This window comes from Sus scrofa, chromosome 3 (assembly GCF_054392235.1).
Source record: "Sus scrofa isolate SSC_HxYL_T2T_F1_AM1 chromosome 3, Sscrofa_HxYL_maternal_Yorkshire_Landrace_v2.0, whole genome shotgun sequence".
NCBI classification, from domain to species: Eukaryota; Metazoa; Chordata; class Mammalia; order Artiodactyla; family Suidae; genus Sus; species Sus scrofa.
Genome location: NC_139385.1, coordinates 39,506,070 through 39,525,389, shown reverse-complemented (window position 1 = coordinate 39,525,389; position 19,320 = coordinate 39,506,070). Strand labels below are relative to the sequence as shown.

Genomic DNA, 19,320 nt, shown 5'->3' with positions numbered 1-19,320 from the left:
AATTAATCTTCCTCTAGCTCAGTGAAATATCACCTAGTCGTTAAATGTGATCATTGTCCAACAAAACCGTATAGATTTAACTGAGAAAGGTAAAACAGATTTGCACAGACGTTGCTTTAATGTGGGTAAACTATATAACATGTGGACAAATATCTGAGGAAATGTAGGAAGAACTAAAGAATTATGTTTGGAAGAAACTCTTCCTATTATTATAAGCAATCCTTTTGTTGCAGAAAATGTGCCAAGTACAAAAGGCTAGAAAGCAGCTCACAGTCCTAATCACCTAGCAGTTCCTCCGATAACTCTGAAGTATTTCATTTCAGTCTCCTTTCTTCCTCTCTCTTTCCTTCTCTTTCCATCTCTGAGTTTACAAAATTGGGATCCCATTTTATTCAACTTTTCCCCCATTTTCTTTTCTATTTTTAATACTTTATGGGTGGCCTAAAATCCATTAATATAGTTTTAATGGAGTTTAACAAGAAATAATTTCAAGCACAAAAAAAAAAGGTCTCTGCTTTCTTGAGTTTTTACTAAGGGTAAAATTTCTAACTCTCTGATGTGGTAGCAATTATTTTTGAGCTTTATTTGCAGTGTGGGGGTGGATCTCAGAAACCAGGTCATTGTCGATCCGATTTTCTCTGGAGATGATGCTCTTCCATTTAAGAGAACAGCTCACCGAACCCTGAGGTCTACGTCTGCTTTCGAACTCAGCAGCTGGAAATGAACCCTCTGAGTAGGATTCTGCTTGACTGATAAAATATAGCTAATAAAACTTGCTCTGCATGGCATCCTTGAAAGAACTTGCTCTGCATGGCAATGAGGATAACTTATGCCCTCCTGGTCCACCTTTGCCTTGGCAATTTTATTTATTTATTTATTTTTTTTTCTTTTTAGGGCCACACCTACAGCATAGAGATTCCTTTCCCAGGCTAGGGGTCCATTTGGAGCTCTAGCTGCCAGCCTATGCCACAGCCACAGCAACGCAGGATCCAGGCCGCGTCTGTGACCTACACCACAGCTCACAGCAACACCGGACCCTTAGCCCACTGGGCAAGGCCAGGGATGGAACCTGCATCTTCATGGATGCTAGTCAGATTTGTTAACCACTGAGCCATGATGGGAACTCTTGCCTTGGCAATTTTAATATCCCTGGACCAGTTTCTTTTGAGGATGGAAAGGAGGATGCTGTGATCTTATCAACTGTCAGACTACCAATTGATAAATATGTATTCTATCATACATGTATATTATACATAATATTATATATATACACACACACACACATACCCACACACACATATACATATTGTAACAAAGCAAAATTTGCCACCTTAAAATATCTCTTTGGCATGTGGATTATTTCAAGCTGAAAACAATCAAGGCCCCAAAGACTCAGAAACAAACTCTGACCTTTCTCCTAACTGCCTAAAAGAATTAGGTTGAGAGCTGGTCCCTGATTACAGCTCTCACCAGAGATCTCTGCAGAGAATGTGGGGTCAGGGTGGTCGGGGAACTGGGCAGGGCCTGGAGATCAGAGTGCAGACCACGGTCTCTGCACCACCCACCCAGCAAATGTTTATCCAGTAAACACCTGCCCCTCCATCTCCACGCCTCCCTCGCCTTTGAAGATCGAGCTCGTATCTCCAACATCCTCTTCTGTCTTTAGCTGAAGATGGTATTGGAGGCGAGGGTTTGGGCCATTGTGGCGAGTTACTCAGGTCCCTCTGAGTAATTTAACTGAACACGTTGTTTAATTTTTACTTCAGTAATTTAATACACGTTATTAAACTCTTGATTTTCTCCTGTTCATCTGTCTCCGGCCCAGTTAATACTTAGACCAGCCAGAAGACTCTGCAAAGGTGGCGCTATGCTTCTTTCTCTTCAATAATATAATGCGTAACTTCAGTTTCCAATTCTCCCTTGAGCTCCAGCCTCACACGTCCAACTGCCCGGCTGGCACTGCCAAGCCAAGTTGGGAAGCAAGCCTAACTCCTCAGTCAAATATCCTACGATGCAGGTACTTAGTTAAACATCCTGTTGGGTAAGTAGCTAACCTTGAGGAGCCTTAGGTTCTTCATCTCTTAAAGTACCCAGCTCATAGGAGTAACAGTGCCCAGCTCACTGCAGTAATAGTGCCTAACTCACAGGAGCAACAGTACTCAGCTCATAGGAGCCATAATACTCAGTTCATATGAGTAAGAGTACTCAGCTCATGGTCTTCTGAGAATGAAATGAGTTTGTGCATGGAATGTGCTTAAAGGTGCATCTCACAGATGGTTAGGTTTCAATCAATGCAAAGATGATACAGAAATAAGATGATGTTGCCCCAAAGGCACTTCCCAACTTAACACGACCAAACCTAAGCTTATGTTTCTTCATGCCTCCACTCATTCCGGGCCCTACCTCTTCTTGGTCCTGTCCATCCCAGACAGAACACCACCTCTCAATATTCAGTGAATTAACTTCTCAATGCCTAGGGACTGCCTGGATCTGAGGCACTGGAAGTGCTAATAAAAACAGGGATTCCTGGTCCCCCGAGGCTTGGAGAAGCTGTGTTCCAGAACAGCTTTCTATGAGGAGCTTTCTGACCCTGGCAAAGAGATGTGACCACCCCCCCCCTTTATTTTTATAGATACATCATTGAGGAGAGTTTGGGCCTTGCAGAAAAATGTCCATCGGCAAAAGGCAACCCTCCGCTCCGGTTCTTCTCCCAAATGCTCACTGTGAGGGAAGCTGAAAGATGCCTGTCTCTCTCCCAACACTGATGGGCTGGAAATGAAATCAGAAAGAGAACTGGGGGGGCCTGAAGGCTCAAGACGGATGTTTCTAAAGGAAACTGGGACTTTTTTATAAGTCTATATACATATAATTGGACATGAAAATCAGTTAAAATAAAAATAAAAAAAACATCCCACTGCGTCTTCAAATATTAGGCTCTTCGGCATCCTGGGAACGTTGATGGTTTAATTTAAATCTGGCAGAAGTGCCATGCTTGCAGTTTTGCCCACTTGCCAAAACTGCTTGGAGGACATCAGCTTCTGATGACTGAGCGTTTATAAATCTAAATCTGTCTCCACTCGCTGCGGCTTCAGTTCCCTCTTTTAAAGCAGATGTTCTCAGAATCTGATTAGCGTCCATCACAATCACCTGAAGAGCTTGTTAAAGCATGGGGAGCCCCAGGCCCCCGCCCCGGAGATTCTGGTTCTGTTGGCTCAGTGGGGCTCAGGAATCTACATTTTTTTATTTTTTATTTATTTATTTATTTATTTTGTCTTTTTGCCATTTCTTTGGGCCGCTCCCGCGGCATATGCAGGTTCCCAGGCTAGGGGTCTAATCAGAGCTGTAGCCACTGGCCTTCGCCAGAGCAACAGCAACGCGGGATCCGAGCCATGTCTGCAACCTACACCACAGCTCACGGCAACGCCGGATCGTTAACCCACTGAGCAAGGGCAGGAACCAAACCCGCAACCTCATGGTTCCTAGTCGGATTCGTTAGCCACTGTGCCATGACAGGAACTCCAGGAATCTACATTTTTATTAGCACCCCTGCTGATTCAGACTCAGGCTACACTTTGAGAAACACTGGTCTGGAACCAGGGGTCACAAACTGCTTATTCATCCAACTTTGGCTCAGGAGAGCCCCTGTTCCTGAAAAATCCTCTCTCTGTCAATGTTGTGCACATCAAATCCTATTTTCTCATTGATTTGCTTGACACTTCCTGGGATGCTCGCTCTCCTTTTATTATAACCTTCAAAAAACATTGACACTTAAGTTAGTTTCAAATGACACTTAACAACTTAGTTTCAAGTTTCTCTGTCCCTATGCTCTTCTTAAGGTGATTATGGATCCTGAAGATAAGCTCCATGTTTAAATTGGATGGTCTACTCTTTACGTGTCTAATGTAGTTTTTGAACTCCTTTAGAACAGCAGTTCTCAAATTTTAGCTTGTATCAAAATCATCTGGAGCAGCAGAATGCTTGTCAAAATGCAAATTCACAGGCTCCATCACTAAAGAGAAGGGCTTGTGTTGGATCTAGTAACCATGTGATTCAGGTAGAGATGATCCATTGGCCAGGCTTGGAGACACCCAGCTTTGGAGAATTATTCTAAATCTTTTCTGCAAAAACGACAGCCATTTATCATTGTGGTTTGTCTGGATTTATATTTTGGTAAGTTCTAAATATGTGTTCAAACATATGCCACAAAGGACAGAATCTCAGAATTATTTCAAAGATCAAAGAATCTATTCCTATTGCCTTTTAGATGGGGAAACTTAGGTTCAAAGAGGTGACATGACTTGTCTAAGGCCACAGCTAGCTAATGACATAGCCCGGACTCAAACCAAGTTGGGACTCTCATGCAAACATAATCCAAAGACCCCCTTGTGTTGCAGACTGTTCCGGGAAGTTACAGCCTTACAACCCATAAAGAAGCCTCCCCGTTTCACCGCCCCTGGTGTATACATACACGCCTCACTAAGCCACAGATGTCACTGAGACTTGTGAGTAGAGGGCAGGGACCCAGCAGCTGAGCTGCATGCTCTGGATTTTCTAAGCCAAGCCTTGCTGGATTTAAGGGTACTGGGGGTACATAAGGGGAATGTCCTGAAATCCAACAATGCAGAAGCACATGATGCACCTCCCTCTACCTTCCAGAGGGACAGAAACTTCTAGAGATCTGTACATGGTGAAGGAAGGGAATCACTTCATTTTTTTAAGGAAGTTCCCAGGCTAGGGGCTACAGCTGCTGGCCTACACCATAGCCACAGCAATGCCACATCTGAGGCGCATCTGTGACCTACACCACAGCTCACAGCAATGCCAGATCCTTAACCCACTGAGTGAGACCAGGGATCGAACCCACATCCTCATGGATACTAGTCAGGTTCTTAACCTGCTGAGCCACAACGTGAACTCTGAGGCTATTTATCAAAGCTGGAGTTTATTTTACTATTATTTTTACATGAGGAGTTAATTTTATTATTACGGTTCCTTAAACGGTTTACCCTATTTACTCTTGTAAAATTATTTCATAGTATATTTTGTATTTTAAGGTAATTTATTTCATAATGAAAAATTTTAAAAGTAAATGAGATGGGAGAGGCAACTAAGTGTGGTAAAGTGGACACTTGAAAGACATACCCGTGCAGTGAGATGATGAGCAGGGAAGAGTAACACCAAGAGTTAGTCATATCTCGGTGTAGTTCTGTGGTGGCAATTCTTAAATTATGGCTTCTCATAATCATTTACTCTGCACCCCACAAAATTCCAAATGGCAATAATGCAACCAAAACAGAAGAAAATAGGAGAAAATTATTCAGTAACCTGAGGGAAAAGGATTTTTCAATTATGACTCAAAATCCAGAAGTCATTTTTAAAAAGATGGATAAATGTGACTTCGAAATATACAAATCCTCACTGGAAAAAATTATCTGCAAGCTCAGAAGACAAACAAAAAAATTAGGACAAACATTTGTAATCACACCACAAATAAAGGGCTCATTTCTCTAAAAGATAAATTTGTTAAGAAAACAAAAGACCATTAAGCCAACAGAAAGAGTAATGAGCATTTTCAGAAAAGGAATTGCAGAAGGCTTTTAATTACACATGGTAAAAATTTACTGGTAGTAAGAACAGTGCAAATTAAAAAAACAGTTTGGCACATGTTTTACCTATTCTTGTAGCAAAATTTTAGAAAATTGATGACACTGCTGGCAAAGACTCTGGGGAGACAGGCACTCTCATACATTGATGAGGTAAAGGTGAATTTCCTTGGGAGGGAAATTTGTCAATGCCTGTCAAAAGTACAGCTATGGGCAATCTTTGACCCAGCAATCCAAGGCATTTATTCTGCATCGCATGTGATATGTATGTAAAGATAGTCACTCTAGGATTGTTTGCAACAATAAAAAATGATAGTTTAAATATCCATCAGCAGAGGTCTGACTAAACACCAGTGGGACACTCGTGCCATGAAAGATTATACATCTGTAAAAAATAATTCTGTAGCTATTTATGCTTTGATAGAGAAAGGTCTAGAAGGGTGCACAGAAAAGTAATAAATGTGTTACTATGGAAATTCCTAAGCAAATAAGGAACAGTGTGGAAGGATGGCTCTTTACTATTTATCTCTTTCTATACTTACCTTTTGATTTTTGAATCGTGTAACTATTATTGATTCAAAATTTAATTTAATTCAGCTATATAAATAACCAAGGAGCCTGTTAAACATGTAAGACTGGTTTCCCTCATTATCAACTTCACTGAGACAGAATCTCCAGGATGAGAGTTCCCGTCGTGGCTCAGTGGTTAATGAACCTGACTAGTATCCATGAGTACGCGGGTTTGATCCCTGGCCTTGCTCAGTGGGTTAAGGATCTGGCGTTGCCATGAGCTGTGGTGTAGGTTGCAGATGCGGCTTGGATGTGGCGTTGATGTGGCTGTGGTGTAGGCCGGCAGCTACAGCTCCGATTGGACCCCTAGCCTGGGAACCTCTACATGCCTCAGGTATGGCCCTCAAAAAAAACAAAAAACAAACAAACAAAAAAAACCAAAAAACAAAAAACAGAATCTCCAGGACTGAGCAGGAGGTTAGGGGTGAGGTCACTGCCCTCACCCCTAAGCATATGTATATTTATTTCTTAAAAAAAAAAACAAAAACAAAAACTCACATCCGTTAGCTTTAGTTTCCAAGTTTCAAGTAACAGTGTCATGCACCCCCTTCACGTGGGATTGAATATAGAGCAAACCCACCATCTGCCCAAGTTTACGAAGATGGATGTTGTCATTATGACACAGCTTCCCAAGAACAATTTGCACAATTTATGGCCAGGGAGGGTTTCTCCTCCTCAACTCCTTTTTTGTTTTCGTTATTTTAAAAGAATCCCAAAAGAAAGAAAACAACCTATCTTGTGCTCTGGGTGACAGATGGATGAAGAGGGACCAGTCAGCCTTCATCCATTGTTTCTAACCATTGTCATCACATTTACGCTCAAAGCAACCGTATAAGTTCATGAAACGGACACACTGGAAACAAGAACTCATACATATAGCCACACTGGGAAGTCATCAAATATTTGTCTTTTCTGGTATCTACTAAAATTGAACATACCACCTTCTACAGCTCAGCAATTCCAGGCTTAGGTCTATACCGAGAAAAACATACTTACTTCTACGCTAAAAAACATGCAGGAGAAAGCTCTATTATTAGTCATAATAGCCCCAAATGGGGTGCTACCCTAACAACCATCAAGATTAGAAGAGAGGCGTGCATTGGCGTACAGCCCCACATGAAGTTCTACCCAGCAATGGGAAGGAAAGAATTGGAATAGCAGCAGCAATCTCACTAACAGAAAGGTGGAGCCAAAAAAGACAAAAAAGAAAATCTACAACCTGATTGTATTACATGTTACAATAATAGGACAAAAGAATCTACTGCTTTAGAAATGAGGGTGCTCCATGAAGACAAGAACTGGAAGAGGGGTGTGGGGGTGTGGGTGTGCGTGGGGCTGTGGGAATCAGGGACCTCTTGTTAACTGACCTGGATGGTCAGATCCGATCCGTTTGGACAAAACCATCATGCAGTATACTTAATACTTGCCCGTTGTTTATTTTCTGCATTTTTGTTATGCTTTTCAGTAAAAAGTTTTTTAAAAAAGTCATTTCAAGCCAGAATGAGCAGTGGGTAAATCAGTTTCGGATAAGTAATGGGCTCAACTTCTAAGTAAATGCTATCCCAGCCCCTTTGGATTTATCAAAGAGATTCCCGAGAGACTGAAAGGACAAACTGCCATTGGCCAAAGCTCCTGGCTTGACGGTTTAAAGGGGCCCCTGTGCCTCACCAGACTCAAAAGAAGCAGCAAGGCCTCCCATATGGGCCTGCAGAGCAGCCGAGAGGATGAGGCTGTGCATTAGTCTTCAAGGATAAGACACTGCAGCCCATTTTACTTGCCAGGAATCCCTGATGACTGAGGTGGCCCCGTAAGTTCATTTTCCAGATAAGCAAGACTTTCCTCATTAAACAAACAGGATCATTATTTTGTTTGTTTGGGGTTTTTTTGGTTTGTTTGTTTGTTTGCCACACCCACAGCTTGTGGAAGTTCTCAGGCCAGGAATCAAACCCGTGCTACAGCAGTGCAGCAGTGACGTGAGCCACTGCAGTGAAAATGCTGGATCCTTAACCCACTGTGCCACAACGAAACTCCAAAACAGAATCATTTTTAATGGAACCCTTTCAAAAACACATTTCACACATTCCTGACTCTTCAAAAAGTTAAAGAGCCCATGGAATAGAATTTAACCTCTACACCAAATAACAACACTAGCAATTAGATCCTATCTCTTTGCCAGGCACTGTTTGAAATGCTTTCCAGCAAATTTTCTCTTTTAATCCTCATAAAACCCCTATGAATTAGTTCCTATCATTATCCCCACTTTTCGTATGAGGCTGAGAGTGACTGACTAACGGTCCAAGATCATAAAACAGGTCAGCTTCAGTTACTTCCTGAAGCTACCCTTCCCAGTGCATCTGAAGTGACAGGTAGGCAGGAATGTTAGTTGCACCTCCACAGAGGCTGAATTCTCATTGCTTTTCTCTCCATATTTTCTTTCCCCTTCCTCAGTGGGATACCCTTAGTTTTCGCAGAAAAGTTCACCCCATAAAACTCCTACTTCAAATCAAATAAAAATCTACAGTACTTTGTTTTCACCCCTTCCAATTAACTCTGTCTCCTTAGGTCTTCCTGCTTGGCTAAAACATCCCATTGAGTTGGACCAACTTCTATCAGTTTAAGAAAGCCCTCTGGTTCTCCACATTTCCAAGGGCCCTGGATTTGCTTTTCCATAACACAACTCAGAGGGAAGCCTGTATGCTTATCAGACTAACAAAAGCCACCCTCAGCTGGGGTCCTCCTTGGCCCCCTGCTCTCCAGAGCACACAACATGGGGGCAGGCAAGCAACGAGGAGGGCAGAGCCCTTTTCTGTAAGATCTATCACCAGGCAGGCCTGCGAGCAAAAGAAACCGCCATCCTTACCCTGTTTTCAAGCTGACCAAGGCGTCCTCTACTCCCTTCTGATTAAATTTGGTCATGTACTGATGCATGTAGGGGTAGTTGTTCCGAATGTTTCTCTCCGTACTGCCGTTGGGCACCGTGCCGAATCGAAAGGGAGGGGAGTAGTCGTGAGGTCTCTGAAACTGAAGAGAGACAGACGGGGTGGGGAGGGGGAGGAAGAGTCAGCCATCATTCCGTCTCAGGTTGGGAGTGAAACAAAAGCAGGCGTGAGCTCAGAACAAAAAACAAACACACAAACAAAAAACCAAAAATCCTGTTTCCTTTCTACCTGGTCACACCTTGCCCTGGTCTGTGAGCTCCAGGAAGTGGGAAACACGGTGAAGTGTCTTGTTCCTTCCTGCTCCCCAGTGCCCAGCCTACGGCCTGGCTAGGAGCAATAGATACCCGCTGGACTGAATTTTTTGGCTCCATCATAGAGACTCGCCTAGCGGTTGGCCCACAGTGGTGCTCAGGAGACACTGATTGAGACGGAATTAATGTTAGGATTTCGGTTCATTCATGAGGCTTCTGATGACACTGTCTGGGATCCTCCCCAGCCCCTCCCTTCTCTGGACTCCACTTACAAGTCCTTTCACCTCACCCAGAAAATGATGAAGGAGAACAGGTTCTGCCACCGCCCCCCCCCCCAAATATGCCTTTCTGGCATGCAGATTATGGGGGGTCGCTGGTAATTTTTTAGGCAACAGCAGACACAGGAGAAACTCTGAAAATCCGGTAGAGGTTAACCCTTTTGAAAATGACACAATCTTACAACTTATATTTGCGTCTTCCTCTCTGTACCTGGAAGAGAAGGCCTAAATCTCTAGAAACTCTTATCCCTGGAGAAGACTTAGATCCGCCTAACAACCGTGCTTGCTGCGCTTTATCCGTCACCTCCCAGAAGTGCCCTTTCCTCCCCTCCTTGGCCCCCACCGTCCTACATCTTCCTTTTGTCTTCAGCTGAAGACAGCATTTAAGCTGGTAGTTTGGGCTATTCAGGGAGTTACTCCACATTCCTGGGTGGCGCTCAAGTATACAGAAGCTACCCCTGTTTTTCTTCTATTAATCTGTCATTCATTATTGGGGGGGTGGGTCTCAGCCAGGAACCTAGAAGGACAGAGGGAAAATCGTGTTTCTTTCCTTACAGTGATGCTACGTCATTCACTCATTCTCTACCCATCATTCGTTCCTGTGTGCATGCGTGTGTGCAACACTTACAGGGGGTCTAACACAGACCAAGTGGAAGGGCAAGCTCACGAACGTTTGCTGAGCCGAAGTCCAAGCTAACTGGTAGCTTCCTGGGGTGCCCAGTCCCGCACGGCTCTTGAGCCTCTGGTCCACTGTCCATGCACCCCTGGTCTTCCCTGATTGGGTGATGCTGTCCTATGATGGGGTTCAGAACAGGCCTCCCCAAGGTGTGCCACTTTGATCACATGATTTTTCATTCTACTAATACTGTGTGTTACATTGATTTATTTTCCTATGTTTAATCGCCCAAGCATTCTTGGGATAAATCTAATTGGGTCATAGATTATTATTGTTTTTATACACTGCTGCCTGATTTGGTTTGCTAGTATGTTGGTGAGGCTTTCTGCATCAATATTTCTTTCTTTTTTTGCTTTTTAGAGCCGCACTCGGGGCATGTGGACGTTCCCAGGCCAGGGGTCCAGTCAGAGCTACAGCCGCTGGCCTGCACCACAGCCACAGCAACACAGCATTCAAGCTGCATCTGTGACCTACACTGCTACTCATGGCAACGTCGGATCCTTAACCCTCTGAGCAAGGCCAGGGATCGAACCTGCATCCTCCTGGACCCTAGTCGGATTCATTTCCACTTCACCATAATGGGAATTCCCCCATCAATATTTCTAAAAGCTACTGGTCTATCATTTTCTCTTCTAATTTGTCTAGTTTGGTATCAAGGAAATACTGGCCTCACAGAATGAGTTAGGAAGTGTTCCCTGTTCCTCCTCCACTTTTCTGAACAGTTTGTGAAGGATGGGTGATAATTTTTCTTTAAACATTTGGTAACATTCACCAGTGAAGCTGTCTATCTGGTCTTGAATTTTTCTAGTCTTTTTTTAAAACAAAATTTTATTGAAGTATAGTTGATTTACAATGTTGTGTTAGTTTCTGCTATACAGCAAAATGATTCAGTTTTATAAATTTATTTATATTTAAATATATATTTATACATAAAACTGAATCACTTTGCTGTATAGCAGAAACTATATATATATACATATATATATATATATATATATATATAGAGAGAGAGAGAGAGAGAGAGAGAGAGAGAGAGAGGGAATTTATTTTACGAGTTATTGAATAATTTTTTCTGGGCTATGCAGTAAGATCTTGTTTCTCTATTTCATAGAGAGTAGCTTGTATCTGCTAATCCCAAACTTCTAATTTATCCCTCCTCTCTCTGAGATTTGCCACTTTGGCACATGAATCATTTTGAGCCAAAGGCAATTGAGACCCTGCAGCCTCAAGAGAAACTTCTCTCTTTCCCTTAAAGAATTTAAATTGGGGGAGTTCCCATGTGGCTCAGCAAGTTACCAATCCAGCTAGTATCCATGAGGATGCAGGTTCAATTCCTGGCCTCGCTCAATGGGTTAAGGATCCAGCATTGCCGTGAGCTGTGGTGTAGGTTGCAGACACGGCTTGGATCTGGCATGGACGTGGCTATGGTGTAGGGCAGCAGCTGCAGCTCCAACTTGACCCCTACCTTGGGAACTTCCATATGCTGCAGGTACAGTCCTAAAAAGAACAGGAAAAAAAAAAAAGAATTTAAATTGGGGGCCTTGCTCATAATGAGAATTATTATTGGAAATAACATTTTCTGACCTATGATAAGTAAACATCTAATTACTGAACATCTGCTTTTCTCAACATCCTGTGAATCACCCTCCTCCCCTCTGGAGCCCCTGAGCTGATTCCTTAGCTCAGGATGACATATATACCTCATTTTACCTTCCGGTCTCTGAAACTCTCATGTGTGCGGGGTTCCTGTACATACAAGATTAAATTAGACTTTCTCCTCTTAATCTGTCTCCTGTCAATTTCATTCTTAGACCAGGCAGAAGAACCTAAAAGGATAGAGAAAAATGTCCTCCCTCCCCAACATCTGTTCACACCTTCAGGGCCTGGGGCAACCTAACCAGATGAAGAGGCCAGAGAACCGGGTCTGAGTCTCAGAAATGCATTTAAAATCTAGAGGCAGCACTATTCACAAAAGCCAAGACATGGAAATAACCCAAATGTCCACCAACAGATGATTGGATTAGGAAGATATGATATATATACATGATGGAGTACTACTCAGGCATAAAAAAGAACAAAATAATGCCATTTGCAGCAACACGATGGAACCAGAGACTCTCATACTGAGTGAAATAAGTCAGAAAGAGAAAGACAAATACCATATGATATCACTTATATATGGAATCTAATATAAGGCACAAATGAACCTTTCCACAGAAAAGAAAATGATGGACTTATAGAACAGACCTGTGGTTGCCAAGGGGGAGGGGGAGGGGGAGGGAGTGGGATGGATTGCGAGCTTGGGGTTCATAGACGCAAACTACTGCTTTTGGAATGGATCACCATGACGTACAGTGGGAAAAAAATTGTATTGGGGAAATAACAATAAAAAAAATAATAAATAAAACAAAATCTAGAGGCAAAGGAGTTCCCATTGTGGCTCAGTGGTTAACGAATCTAAGAACCATGAGGTTGTGGGTTCGATCCGTGGCCTTGCTCAGTGCGTTGCCGTGAGCTGTTGTGTAGGTTGCAGATGTGGCTTGGATCTGGCGTTGCTGTGGCTGTGGCGCAGGCCGGTGGCTACAGCTCCGATTGGACCCCTAGCCTGGGAACCTCCATAAGCCATGGGAGTGGCCCCAGGAAAGACAAAAAGACCAAAAAAAAAAAAAAAATCTAGAGGCAGCACAAGGTCATGGTTACAAGTCTGAGCTCCGGTTTAAAAAATCAGGCTCAGGACTTCCCGCTGTGGTGCAGTGGAAACAAATCCTACTAGGAACCATGAGGTTGCAGTTTCGATCCCTGGCCTCACTCAGTGGGTTAAGGATCCGGTGTTGCCATGAGCTGTGGTGTAGCTCACATATGAGACTCGGATCTGACGTTGCTGTGGCTGTAGTGTAGGCCGGCAGCTGTAGCTCCGATTAGACCCCTAGCCTGGGAACCTCCACATGCCGCGGGTGTGGCCCTAAAAAGACAAAAAAAAAAAAAAAAAAAAAAAAAATCAGGCTCTATCACTTACAGACTGTGGGGCCTGTAGCCCTTCACTTCCCCCTGCTTCTACTTACTTTCCACCTGCAGAGAGGGACACAGATCAGTACTTCCCTTGGGATCAGTGGGAAGATCTAAAACTACACCATTTGTTAAGTAATTCGAACAGTGCCTGGAATGGAGTAAGCCTGCAAAAATAAAACTATGCTTAATTTTCATTCTACCATCATCATGAGCAAAAAAGGAACCTGGGCCTCATTTTCCTGTGACTTATGGAAGTCTGGAATTAGTTTTTGAGGACTTTCTTGTGGTCAGCTCTGTGCCAAGAACTTAAATGTCACAACAACCTCTCCAGGTAGCTCATCTTCGAGGCTCCTTTTTACAGGTGAGGAAACTGAGGCTCAGAGAGGTTACATGTCCTGCTTAAGCTCATGCTCCTTGGAAGTAGTGGCCCGGATTTCAAACCTCGGGTTTGAGCTCTATCATGCCCCAAGACCATGGCTAATGACCTCTCCCTTTTTAGAGGTGAGGGCCCAGAGAGGGAAGGACACCAAGCAAATCTCTGGCCAAACCAGGGCTGGAATCCAGAGGCCTCTTGGATTTCCAGGCCAGCATGTCTTTCACGGGACTGGGGACAGCTGGAGAAAGCATCTAAGTTTCCCCCAGTGTCAGGCCAGTCAACAACATTTTTCTTTTTTCCAGACTCACTTCATTTCACTGTTAATTAAAATTTCCAGTTGAAGATCATTCCTGGTAAAGGAGCCATGCTGCTGCCTAACAAGGAGGCACAACGGGATTTGGGGGGAAGCAGCCACGCATTGTCCAAATGAGATCCTCCTGCTTGGTCCTTTGTGTTGGGAGTGTGTGTGTACGGGTGCACAAGAGTGTACAAAAACAGCCAAGTGCTCCCTGTACTCCCTCTCGCCTCAACTCCCCACCGCAGCAGGGGGAGGCACCTGCCCAGGCCCACTTGCAGGGCAGCAGCTGTCTACTCAGGCCCAGAGGCTGCAGCGGTCTTCATAAATCTAGTTGCAGCCTTCTCTCCCAATCTCCTGAGACATCCATGGCCTATTCGCCCAACTGCCTTCCCCCTCACTCACCATCTGCAGCAGAGCCACGCAGCTCTCTTCAATTCCGTTTCTTCTCTGCCTTTGGTTTGCACAGTGACACAGACATAGATTCAGCCTCTGTGATGAATTTCCACACTTCCCTGGTCTTGACGGGACCATCACCCACCCTAAACTCAGCCTAACACCCAGATCGAGGAATTCTCCCGATAAACTAAAGGCTGTCACCCTTCTGAAGGCATGACTCACAATACAGCTTTCATCTCCACCCTGCACACAGGGGCGCACCACGTCGCGCTACTCTCTCTCTCTCTACGTGGGGTATATTCTTCCATTAGCCATGGCGTTCTACTCTTGGGTGTCACAACCCTTGAATTAATTTCATGATTCCCTAGAAAGTCAAGACCGACTGCATGAAAAGTAGCAAAGGGCAAGGATGACCCAGGGCTGGAACCCCAGTGCCTGGTGTCGAGGACACTGTGTTTCTTACAGGAATGATTTCTGGGGCAACTCGTCCCCAGAGAATTCCGAGTGCAATGAGAAAGAAACACATCCGGGCTCTGGCCCAGGAAGGGGTGGTGCAGGGGTCTCCCCTGTGCTTCTCTCTCTCAAGGTTGCCCTCATGGTTTATATTAACCAGCTTTCCCTGGCCTTCGGCTTAGGGGGTTCAGCTTTTCATCAGCCACTTTAGAACCAATTCATCTGGGGCAGTCGCTTAAGCTCTCTGAGCCTCGGTTTCCCCATCTGTAAATTGAGGATAGCTTTTGCAATTAATCATAAAGTGTTTACTGGCATCACCAATGCTGGATATGTCAACCCATCACCTGCTGTTACCAGCATGATTTTAGCCAAATAAAAGAGCCAGTTTCCCTCCAATACAGAGAACAGAAGATCAGAGGGTTGCGCTCTAAATTTTTTTCCATTTGGTATGTGGACAGGTCAGAGAGTCATTCCAGTGAATAAGTCATGGCAAGTGCTTTATAACAGAGGAAGGAGGGATGCAGGTCTGGGAAGTAAAACCTTTAGGAAAAGTATAACAAGTAATCGGGACACTTCTTTATTTCCTTTAGGAACCAAACGCTACACATTGATTAAAAATATCTGTCTTCGGGAGTTCCCATCGTGGTACAGTGCTTAACGAATCTGACTAGGAACCATGAGGTTGCAGGTTCGATCCCTGGCCTTGCTCAGTGGGTTAAGGATCCGGCGTTGCTGTGAGCTGTAGGTCACAGACGTGGCTCAGATCCTGTGTTGCTGTGGCTCTGGCGTAGGCCGGTGGCTACAGCTCTAATTCAACCCCTAGCCTGGGAACCGCCATATGCCATGGGAGTGGCCTAGAAAAGGCAAAAAGAAAAAAAAAAAAATCTATCTTCGGAGTTCCTATTGTGGCTCAGCAGTAAGCAACCCAACTAGTATCCATGAGAATGTGGGTTTGATCCCTGGTCTCACTCAGTGGGTTAAGGATCCAGCATTGCCATGCGCTGTGGTGTAAGTTGCAAATGGGGCTTAAATCTGGTATTGCTGAGGCTGTGGTGTAGGCTGGCAGCTCTAGCTCCGATTTGACCCTTAGCCTGGGAACTTCCATATGCCATGGGCATGGTCCTAAAAAGATTTTATATATATATATATATATATACGTGTATATATATATATGTGTGTGTATATATATGTGTGTGTGTGTATATATATGTGTGTGTATATATGTGTGTGTGTGTGTGTGTGTGTATATATATGTGTATATATATATATGTGTGTGTGTGTGTGTGTATATATATATATATATATTCTGTGGATATAAATAAGGAACACCTGGCTACTGGAGCTCCCTTTTCCAGGAAGGTCTCCCCTGCCCTGGGTGAGCTCCACATGCTTCCAGATGCAGCATCAAACACCTGTGGCCCTTCCAAGGGAGGAGAGGCTCAGAGGCCTCCACTCAACCAGCAGGCTCACCCAGCACAACTCCAGGAGAACACACTCATGGGCTCACCCACCGTGGACATTCCCTGAATTCCCTCCACTACTGTCACAAAAGGCCATCTCAGTGCAATGACATTTCAGGCCTTGGAAGAAAGGTATGGTTTGAATCTGGCAATGATGATGGTATTGAGGAGGGTGGAGGGGGGTTGGGAGGAGGGGGAGAAGGAGGAGGATTGAGGGAAGAAATAACATTTGTAATAAGATTATATTCCTAATCCTCACATCAACCTCGCCAGAATGGTATTAATACCCCCACCATCAAGAAATGAAGCCTTGGGGATACTGACACACTGAAGGTCATACAACTATTATATGGCAAGGTCAAGATTTGAACCCAGATCCATTAGACCCCCACAGTGTTGCTTTTTCCACTATATCAATCTGCTCCCAGAGGTGGGAGTGATCCTCAAGATTTTGGAAAGGGTCTCCACCAGCATTCCAACTTCTTTAATAATATTTCCTAGGGGATGGTCTACCTACAAATTCACCTGTTTATAAATTAACCCCAAGCTCATCAGAAAACACCATGGGTGCCAAAGGTGCCTCTTTTACAGCTCACCCTCATACTGCAAATGGCTGCAAAGTATTATAAACCTGAGGTGTTACACAGAAATTGGTGATAACAAAAAAGAAAAAAAGACACTCGTATATAGTATTAAACTGATTCAATATTTTTTGCAGACCTCCTTGGTGTCTTTGCTATTAATCTTCAGGGAGCATTTAGCTTATTTACTGCAGGAATTTTGCTGTTTATCTAATTGTATCAAACATTTAATTAAAAGAGCGATCTGTTTGCCACTAACGCTCTGAGCATGGAAACTGAGCCGTGTCTCATGAGGATATAGTATCTGTTACGAGGTGTTTCCAAGTCAGAGAAGGTCAGTCAAATTATTCGTGGTTCTAATTAGTTTTCCCACAAGCAGACACATTATTAGACCCTAAACTAGGGAGCAAGAGATTATTTTTTTTCCCCTTGTGGTTGAAAATAGCAACCAAAAGCAAAATTTGCTGCCAACTACTTTCTTGAAGAACTTTCTCATCCAGGACACAGTACTACTTGCTTCCACTGCCCCACCAGTCACTTCTAAGAACTTTGCTTTTGCTCCCATGTGATGGAATCGTCCACCAGTGCTTGGTATCTGTAGAGGACTGTATAGGCTATCGGGCATATTCCCATTTGCAGCCTCCTTTCATCCTCGCTCCAGCAATGATTCACAGATTTTCAGAGGGGAGCTATGCGGCATAGTGAGGTAACATGCCAGCAAAGGCATCACACAGCTAGCATGTGGCAGAGAGGAAAAGGAATCCAGCCCCCCTGACTGAGCGTAGGGCTTTCTCTGCTGCCTCCCAGATGCCATAAGCGTTAGGTGACCCAAGGAATTGCGTGACCATGATTTATTAAGAAAAGGCTCCAAGAGAAACCAGGAAGGAAATGGGCAAAGGTGGTTAGGGAAAGGGAGGAAGCCAACCAAGAGGGTGATTTTAGGTGAAGTCTCAGCTTGATCCCACAGAAAGCTCTGGGGAATACAATGCACCTCTGAGTTTGCCTAGGAGCCACGGAGCAGCAGAGGATATTATTATTGGAGGGATGTAATAATATTCAGGCATTTATTACCTTCAGTGCCCCAAGGTAATTATCCCCTGAAGATCCCTGGCACAAGCCTTTGTCAGCAGAGGTGGGGCGGGGCAGGGCACAGAGAGCTGGGAAGAGATGCCAGGGGACCCAGGTGGGGTGCCTGCAGTGTCTCACACATCATGCATTTCTCCTTCAATCAGTAGTGTGCACTGAGCATCTACTAAGTGCCAGGTAACCCATCAACCCCTTCTGCCAAGTCAATTTTCATCTCATCAGTTTTATGGTTTTACACTTGTTCCCGCCTGGAATTTTCTTCTCCGTTACATTTACTTGTGTGTTGCTTCTTTCTTCCTAATGGAATCTAAGTCTCATGGGAACACAAACTCAGAATGCCAAGTTGGCTGCCCTTGATCAGGAAGGCTCTCCTAAGAGGTGGTATTTTCCCTAAGACCTGAAAGTCAAGGAGGGGCTGACCTTGAAAATAAAGGCAGAGGGCATAGCAAGTGCAAGGGTACTGTGGTGGACACACGAGTGGTTCCTAAGGAAGGGAGGGGGGCATCGGAGAGCATGAGGGAGGGAACACGTGGGGGTGGGCCAGATAACACAGGGCCTTGTCGCCATGACACGGAGCACGGCATTTACTCCAGCGGCAACAGGGAGCCCTCAGAGAGAGGCCAGCCACTCAAAAGGGTAACGGCGCTTTTGTGAAAGTGACTCACCCCGACCCCTCACCCTCTCTCTGAGGAGGGTACCTCTCTGTACCTCTTGCGAGCTCAGCCTCAGTCACAGATAAGCCGAGATTTTCTATTCAGCAGTTTGTTGATGGATGCCGAAAGGATATATGTAGACTTATGTCAGCAAGACATGATTGTGAGATTTTATAAAGAGATAAATGATCCCCCCACACAAGACAGAAAATCTTTGCAGGGCCACAGTCCCTGCACTGCTCAGCTTAGCAAGTCAGGATCTGTTTCCTGAAACTGGGATTTCAATAGAAGGATGTATCCAGTTTGCCTCTTTTCTTCCTCCAGGTGCCTTTCTGAATAGCTGCTCACACCCTACAGCCCTCGTTACACGGCAGCAGAGAATGGACAGGGCAGGTGTGGACGCTCCCATCTCAATGATGTGGGAAGCACAGCCCAAGAGGGAGGACTGGGGATGCGTATGCAACCAGGGGGACACGAGAAACATGTCTGCTCATTTTGAGTCCCCCAAAGAAATTCCAGGTGAGACAGGTGTGCTGAGGCCGACTGGCTACAGAGTAAAAGGGAGCTGTCGGTTTGTCTCTGGGTAGGGCTTCAAGATGAAATTTGTTTCCAAGGCACGAAGTATGGAAGAGACTCATACAACATCACAGAACGAGGAGGTAGCTACACCTGGAGCATCCCACTCCACCTT

At 44.5% G+C, this 19,320-nt stretch overlaps 1 protein-coding gene across 17 annotated transcripts in view; it reads right to left on the bottom strand.

The window, feature by feature from the left end:
- GRIN2A (glutamate ionotropic receptor NMDA type subunit 2A) overlaps window positions 1-19,320 on the bottom strand; it is a 596,378-nt gene that overhangs the window by 185,720 nt on the left and 391,338 nt on the right. For all 17 annotated transcript variants that reach the window (XR_014840820.1, XR_014840821.1, XR_014840818.1 and 14 more), the window contains one exon: window positions 9,034-9,194. Coding sequence is in view for 4 of the 17 variants with exons in the window: in XM_085017620.1 (XP_084873746.1) it covers window positions 9,034-9,194 (161 nt within the window). In the remaining 13 variants the exon portion in view is untranslated. The remainder of the gene's footprint in view (window positions 1-9,033; window positions 9,195-19,320) is intronic.